Source organism: Littorina saxatilis, linkage group LG8, assembly GCF_037325665.1.
Source record: "Littorina saxatilis isolate snail1 linkage group LG8, US_GU_Lsax_2.0, whole genome shotgun sequence".
Taxonomy (NCBI): domain Eukaryota; kingdom Metazoa; phylum Mollusca; class Gastropoda; order Littorinimorpha; family Littorinidae; genus Littorina; species Littorina saxatilis.
Genome location: NC_090252.1, coordinates 14,149,270 through 14,158,551, shown reverse-complemented (window position 1 = coordinate 14,158,551; position 9,282 = coordinate 14,149,270). Strand labels below are relative to the sequence as shown.

At 45.9% G+C, this 9,282-nt stretch overlaps 1 protein-coding gene across 2 annotated transcripts in view; it reads left to right on the top strand.

The window, feature by feature from the left end:
- Positions 1-1,580: 1,580 nt before the first annotated feature.
- LOC138972874 (uncharacterized) overlaps positions 1,581-9,282 on the top strand; it is a 56,468-nt gene continuing 48,766 nt past the window's right edge. For both annotated transcript variants that reach the window (XM_070345545.1, XM_070345544.1), the window contains exon 1: positions 1,581-1,804. In XM_070345545.1, the coding sequence (XP_070201646.1) occupies positions 1,750-1,804 (55 nt within the window). In that variant the 5' untranslated portion in view covers positions 1,581-1,749. The remainder of the gene's footprint in view (positions 1,805-9,282) is intronic.

Genomic DNA, 9,282 nt, shown 5'->3' with positions numbered 1-9,282 from the left:
CATATTTCTTGGGACTTGACCCTTGCAGGTAGGTGGACTGAAAGTAGTGTGTGAATAGAACAGAACCAATTCTGTCTGTTTACAACCGCATGAAAGCCAGAAAGAGATCGTCGTCAGATTGAATTACAATAACATTAACAGGCTTCCATTTGAAACTTCTCGGTCTTCATCGTGGATTGACGCCCTCCTCCGTCGGGCTTCAATTAGCTTTTGTCGGGCGTCAATCCCCGATGAAGACCTCGAAGTTTCAAATGGAAGCGTGTTAATGTGTAATTGACGCCCGACCAAAGGTAATTGAAGCCCGACGGAGCGAAGCGACTTTTCGTGATTTTCGTGATTTTCGTCTAGAAAAACGACACATTGTGAAAAACCCCAAAACGTTACGCATCTGTATGTTTGGGTGATTAGCAAAGCGGCAAACGTGGAAATGAATGCCTTCATTTAGTCTAATTAATTCTAGCTTCTAATGAAAACGGTCCGTTACGTACGCTTCAAGTTTGACACAAAAAGCTCTCTGAGACATCAAATTCTTCCAAAGTGTTTCTTCGGTTAAACAAATGCATTTTCTGCATCTTCAAGCACTAATTGACATGATCGCAAAAACGTTTGTGATTGTACAGAAAATCATTTGGTGAGGGAGGTCGCAAGAATCTAAGTGAGCGTGACAACATTCGATGCGTAACATAATTTTGTTAGTATCATACACAAAGGCAATGGCAGCATTTGCACGGGAATGATCCTTTATCGATCCATAAAGGAATTTTTCAACAAATCATCTACATTTAACTTATGGTGTAAATGGACAGTAAGCTTCCAATATATGTACCCACCCTGTTCCCATGTTTTTGATGCAACTTTAGTTGATTTACTGTCATTTTACACTATTTTAGATATCAAAATACTAATATGTTCATTCATTTTACTGTGGGTGCTTTTTCAAACCTATCTTTGTCAAAAGATTGCCCGGGGGAAAAGTCTAGCCACATCTGCTTCAGTGACAATGTAGTCTTAAGTGGCCGACCTAAACTTCGCCAGCTTTGGAAAATGACTCACATATTCTGCGTTTTTGTATTCGATTCAACCCCTTAAAAGGTCACACACACACACACACACACACACACACACACACACACACACACACACACACACACACACACACACACCGCCACCCATGCACACACACACACACTCACACACACACACACACACACATACACACACACACAGACGCACGCACACACACACACACTCACACTCATGCACACACACACACACTCACACACACACACACACACACACACAGACGCACACACACACACACACTCACACTCATGCACACACACACACACACACACACACACTAACACACACACTAAAACACACACATACACACACACACACACACACACACACACACACACACACACACACACACACACAATTGTCAATTATGTATACTATCAAAATCTGAGCACCGATATCTGTTGACCAAGACTTAAAAAAGGAGGGTCGTTTGAACCAAGACTTTGATGTTCTTTTCCATTATTTACAGGACGTCATCTCGATTGGGATGTGTGACGTCACGCCAAGCAATCCATATTTGTGATCGTTTGTTTGTGCAGCCCTGCCGGTACATTTTGTTTCGTGTCCTGTTTATTACCACACTAAACAAGGAACATGCGCAACCCAGCTTGCCAGACGAAAGACCAAATATCATACTGAAGAGGACGCGTGAGCGAAACTGGATCGATGGAGAAAGAAGCAGTGATATGTGCGGTCCTTGTTTTCGTCACGGCCACTGCAGGTGAGTTCACTGTAGCGACAGCGGTCAAAGGCAGAACATCAGACAGCCTTGTTTATCTCACATAACTCACAAAGATTGGGGTCAAAATACCGTTTTCTATCAATTAAGTAGATGTGCAACGCCAAGGCACTGCATACCCCAGCGAAAGACAAACCTCTCTCTCTCTCTGTCTCTGTCTCTCTCTCTCTCAAACACACACACACACACACACACACACACACACACACACACACACCCAAGTTACACACGTACACACATACACACTCACTCACACGCACTCACTCACTCTCTCACACACACTTCACTGTACACACAAAACACACCCCCATACTCACATATAGACAGACGGACATACACACCTTTACAAACAAACACACATACACACACACATACACTTACGCACAAACACAAACCAACCCACCCACTCTCCACTCTCTCTCTCTCTTTCTCTCTCTCTTTATCTCTTATACAAACAGACACACACCCACACAAACACACACACACACACACACACATGTACATACGCACGCATGTACGCACGCACACACCCACAGACACACACACACACACACACACACACACATTGACTCCCACAAATCTCATACACACAATACACACACTCATACGCACATACACGGTTGGCCTAGTGGTAAGGCGTCCGTCCCGTGATCGGGAGGTCGTGGGTTAGAACCCAGGCCGGGTCATACCTAAGACTTTAAAATTGGCAATCTAGTGGGTGCTCCGCCTGGCGGCTGGTATTATGGGGTTAGTGCATGCTAGGACTGGTTGGTCCGGTGTCAGAATAATGTGACTGGGTGAGACATGAAGCCTGTGCTGCGACTTCTGCCTTTTGTGTGGCGCACGTTATATCTCAAAGCAGCACCGCCCTGATAATTATGGAAACAAACAAACAAATACGCACATAGACAGACGGACACACACACCTTTACAAACAAACACATATACACACTCATACACACACACACATACACACAAACTCATGCACACACACATTCACACACACACACACACTCCGGTTGGTCCGGTGTCAGAATAATGTGACTGGGTGAGACATGAAGCCTGTGCTGCGACTTCTGTCTTGTGTGTGGCGCACGTTATATGTCAAAGCAACACCGCCCTGATATGGCCCTTCGTGGTCGGCTGGGCGTTAAGCAAACAAACACACACATCCACACACACACACACACACACACTGTACATACGCACGCACACACACACACACACACATTGACTGACACCAATCTCATACACACATAACACACACTTATACGCACATAGACCGGCACGGTTGGCCTAGTGGTAAGGCGTCCGCCCCGTGATCGGGAGGTCGTGGGCTCGAACCCCGCGGCCGGGTCATATCTAAGACTTTAAAATTGGCAATCTAGTGGCTGCTCCGCCTGGCGTCTGGCATTATGGGGTTAGTGCTAGGACTGGTTGGTCCGGTGTCAGAATAATGTGACTGGGTGAGACATGAAGCCTGTGCTGCGACTTCTGTCTTGTGTGTGGCGCACGTTATATGTCAAAGCAGCACCGCCCTGATATGGCCCTTCGTGGTCGGCTGGGCGTTGAGCAAACAAACAAACAAATACGCACATAGACAGTCGGACACACACACCTTTACAAACAAACACATATACACACTCATACACACACAAACATACACACAAACTCATGCACACACACATTCACACACACACACACACACACACTCTCTCTCTCTCTCTCAAACACACACACACACACACACACACACACACTCACTCACACACTCTCTAACAAAAAACTTCATACACACAAAACACACACCCATACGCACATATGGACAGACGGACATGCACACCTTTACAAACAAACACACATACACGCACACACATACACTTATGCCCACACACACACTTACACACACACGAGTACAGACTCATGCACGCGTGCGCACGCACACACACACACACACACACACACACACACAAATACACACACACCACACACATACGAGTACACACTCATGCGTGCGCGCACACACACACACACACACACACACACACACACACACACACACACACACACACAGTAACACTAACACATGTGCACAAAATGAACACAAACACACACACTGCGCGAGAGAGAAAGACTACAGGGAGGCATGACGTCATGATGCATTAATTGACGTCAAAGACTTTCGACCGTGACGTATTCTTCTTTCGCGAGCTTTATCCATAGACTTGGAAACTACGGAATTTCTACCCGTCCAAAGCGGCCTGGGGTGGCGTTTGCTGAAAAAATGGGGGCGCCTATTTTACCCACCGTATTTTTGTTAGTATGGTCCCCATTTTTGGCGAACTTCCATCTCCAACTGTAGCACGTAGCCGGGCACAACGAATCCTTCTTTATCATGTATTATTCGGTGTGCACATTTCTCAAATCGATTACAGTATAGCGTTCACGGGATACCTCCAGCTTCGCTGGGATCAAGAGAGGCACACAAAAAAGTCTGATCACGATATGCGTGCTGGAGTGCGTTTGATGTGTGTCATGCGGCAGTAGCCTCCCTATTTAGCGAGGTACATTTTCACAACGTTCAGGTGTGAGGTCGCATCATCCATGGTATGTTTCGCGAAGTCAGAGGCGGGGGAGAGGGGGGGGATTCCTCGGCGTAGGCACCGTTCTGTGTAGCTTTGAAGCTGCATCATCACTGTCTATAACATTTTGATGTACCAGTTTGAAACTTTGGTATGCTACAAAAAAATTCAAAATCTTCATTTAACATTTTGATCTATATCACTTGAAAGAGCAGAAAATCAGCATTCCAATGGTATATATAACTTTGAGATTGGATAAGTGTAACCCGTGTTATGAATTTTTAAAGTATACTGTTCAAAAAAAGAAACGCATAGTTGCTACTTGCCAAATTTGTTTTATTTTTCGAAAAAATTAACAGAAAATCCAATATTTAGATTATTTGTTTGAAATTTGGTATGGACACAGTTGAATGCACACACAGTTCATTTGCATCTTCAAATCAATCAGTCAATCAATACGATTGGGTGCCGAGGCTGTCAAGTCAGTAGGGGGTGTGACTGCCTTGAGCAGCAACAACTGCCCGGCACCTTCTGGGCATGGACTGGATCAGATGCCGGATATCTTGCTGTGGGATGGTGTCCCACTCCTCCTGAAGTGCCTGCAATAGATCGCGGTGATTTGCCGGCGCTTCTTCTCGCCTGCGCACACGTCTGTCCAATTCATCCCAGAGGTGTTCTATCGGGTTCATGTCTGGCGACATGGATGGCCAGGGAAGCACCTGGACATGGTGGTCGGTGAGGAACTGGGTGGTGAGTCGTGCTGTGTGCGGGCGAGCGTTGTCCTGCTGGAATATGGCATCCTGGTCAGCCAGAAGAGGAAGGGTGTGTGGGCGCAGAATTTCCTCCACGTATCGCTGGGCAGTTATGCGCCCTTGGACGTGCACCAGGGTGCTCCTTCCAGCGGTATTGATCGCCCCCCACACCATGACGCCTCCACCACCATGAACGGGTGCCTCATCCACACAGTTGGGCGCGTAACGTTCGTTTACTCTCCGGTAGACCCTCCTACGACCAGCATGTCGCTGGAGCAGGAAGTAGGACTCGTCGCTGGACCACACGTCTCTCCAGTGATTCCGGACGGTCCAGCGAAGGTGCTGGTTGCCCCACTGCACTCGGTTCTGGCGATGGCGGCGGGTGAGGACAGCTCCTCTGTGAGGTCTGCGAGCTTTCAAACCAGCTTCATGCAGGCGGTTCCGCACGGTCTGGTCCGATAATCGGTGTGGCCCGGGGAGAGCCTGGACAGAAGATGAGGCCGACAGGAAACGATTCCGGAGGTGGCGGAGCCGTATGAAGCGGTCGTGAGCAGCAGTTGTCGCCCTTGGTCTTCCCGCTCGTGGAAAGTCAGCAACGGAGCCAGTGGCTTGAAACCTGACCCACAGTCTACTGATGGTGCTCTGGGACACGTGGAAGTGCCTGGCGATTGCACTTTGACTTTGGCCTGCTTGTAAACGACCCAATGCAATTTGGCGGTCTTCTCTGCTCAATCGGGCCATCTTTCGTCGCTGAATTGTCGTCTGATTTCTTTGTGGCGAACAATCCGCTTTTATGGGTTTTGGAAGACATGGTGAGAGCTCAATATTCCCCGAGTTTCACGAGATTACACTGAAGCATGACGAGTGGTCATGCCAAATGAGCAATTTTGACATTGTAGCCACTGATAACGCATGCGTCACGTGCAGAGCTCACTTGTGGCAATGGACGAAAGGTCGACGACCAGATAAACATTTTCTGCAGTTTGGTGGATATCCTTGTAGCCATATAACTAAATTAACCAAATATTACAAGCTATGCGTTTCTTTTTTTGAACAGTATAATTACGTAGAAGTGCAACGCCAAGGCACTGCATACCCCAGCGAAAGACAAACTTCTCTCTTACTCTCTCTCTTTCTCTCTCTCAAACACACACAAACACGAACACACACACACCAAGTTACACACGTACATACATACACACTCACTCACACGCACGCACTCACTCACTCTCTCACACACACTTCATACACACAAAACACACCCCCATACGCACATATAGACAGACGGACATAAACACCTTTACAAACAAACACACACACACATACACTTACGCACACGCACATACACCCACTCTCTCTCTCTCTCTCTCTCTCTCTCTTATACAAACAGACACACACCCACACACACCCACTGAACATACGCACGCACACACATACACACACACTCTCTCTCAAACACACACCACACACATCCACGCACACACACACACAAATACACACACATACACACACACCCCAAGTCACACATACACACACTTACTCACACGCACTGACTCACTCTCTCACAAAAACTTCATACACACAAAACACACACCCATACGCACATATGGACAGACGGACATACACACCTTTACAAACAAACACACATACACTTATGCCCACACACACACTCACACACGAGTACAGACTCATGCACGCGTGCGCACGCACACACACACACACACACACACACACACAAATACACACACACACACACCACACACATACGAGTACAGACTCATGCACGCGTGCGCACACACACACACACACAGATACAGAAATACACACACAGAAATACACACACACACACACACAAACACACATATATACACACACACACACAAACAGTAACACTAACACATGTGCACAAAATGAACACAAACACACACACTGCACGAGAGAGAAAGACTACAGGGAGGCATGACGTCATGATGCATTAATTGACGTCAAAGACTTTCGACCGTGACGTATTCTTCTTACGCGAGCTTTATCCATAGACTTGGAAACTACGGAATTTCTACCCGTCCAAAGCGGCCTTGGGTGGCGTTTGCTGAAAAAATGGGGGCGACTATTGCACCCACCGTATTTTTGTTAGTATGGTCCCAATTTTTGGTGAACTTCCATCTCCAATTGTAGCACGTCGCCGGGCACAAAGAATCCTTCTTTATCATGTATTATCGGTGTGAACATTTCTCAAGTCGATTACAGAATAGCGTTCGCGGGATACCTCCAGCTTCGCTGGGATAAAATTTTGTAATAGAGGCAAAGAGGATAAATTGAAACCATTTTTGACATTTTTCAGCTGAAATTAACTGTAACTCACACATTTGTTTATCAATATTGTTCAATTTGGTTCAGAGTCTATCAAACAACTATAAAGATTTTTTTATTTTTGTTTATTTTTTATTTTTTTTTAGTAAGTTAGTATGAAACTGAGAGCAGACGAACTTTACCGACCGCCATGTTGGATGTGAATACAACATGGCTGACAATCCGTGCGCAAAACTGCGCAGCAGTTAAAAGGTACTTCGCAACGCTTTATCGACTTGAAACTTTGGGAAACAGTGCTCAGGAAAATGGTAAAACTAACCGTTCAGAGTCGTCTCATAAAAGTGCGAAGGCTATAAATTGTTTTATAAAAGTACCTCTTGTGCGTCTTCTTCGCCCGATATTCTTGCCGGCGAGCTACAAAGTGTTGGACTCGCCATCTTTCTCAATCTTAAAGTCAAGAATGTGCTCTACGTCATCGACAGGGTGCCCACGTATTGTAAATTTGGACAAGAATAGAAAAGAGGACCCCAAAACTGAGCCAGTGAGACTGAGAGTGATCAGAAAATAGGGGGCCATTTTCTATGATGTCAAAAATTGAGCTGCGTGCGCACTTTGTAACATACCTACTTTGTTCTCTGGCATGCCGTATCTGAGAGTAAGGATCAAGTCGTCTGATTCAACAACCACTATTACTTATCGTACCGCTTGTTTTATGGGTTCCCATAGTCACACCGTGGACCCTCCCTTGACAATCTGATCCACCTCAGTTAGTACAGCACTTTTGATCCACATAAAAAGTAAAAACTGTGGTGGTTTGCTCCCATGAAACCCATTTGTAGAAAAAACATAAGCACGATTTACAAATAAAGTACAGAAGAAGATGCACAACAAGTTTAGACTTGCAAGTGATACAACAATCTTTACCATTGATTGCTCAAAACGTCTGTGCGGCCGCTGATTTCGCTCTAACTTTGGGGAAAAAAAGAAAATGTCTTACTTTTCTGGCCCATACCTTCTTGGTTATTTATTAATTCATCATAATTATTATATATATGCGTTGAAAGTGCAGCCTATTTCGAGTTCATTGATTGCTCTGGCGATGAATTACGTAAAGGGGTTGTGGGAGAAAATTGCCAAAAAACAACCCAACCCATTGAAAACCTGGGTACGTGCCACCAAATGTGCTACGGTACGTGCTGCCAACGAAAATCAGAAGTCATCAATCATCAACCATCAATAGAATTTATTTCCAAAATGCAAAAGCACATGATTTTGTTTTAAATGTTGCAGTAAATCATATATCCACGTCCACACTCACATTCACACCCTAATTATCTCAGCATAGGAAACATGGTTAAATACTATTTGCACAACCGACTCGAGTCTCCCCCTTTCTCCCACCCACCCACCCAAAAGAAGCACAGGACTAGTGTACTGCTCTGCATGAGCGTCCACACAAGCACCAACAACAGGTTCAGAGTGCAGACAAGATGGCCTCTGGGAAAACAACTGTTCCTGAAACGACTAGTTCTAGTCTTCAGGGCTCTAAACCGCTTGCCCGAGGGGAGAAGCTCAAACAGAGGGTTGGCTGGGTGGGTGGTGTCGCAGATGATACTATTGGCTCTCCGGATGAGTCGAGTGTTGTGCAATGAGGCGATGGATGGTAAGTCGCACCCAACCATCCGTGATGCCTGTCTCACGATCCTTTCCAGTTGTGCTTTCTCTTTTGCACTAGCGCCACTATACCACACAGAGATCGAGAAGCACAAGATGCTTTCCACTGTAGCTCTGTAGAATTGCTCAAGGATGCTACCGT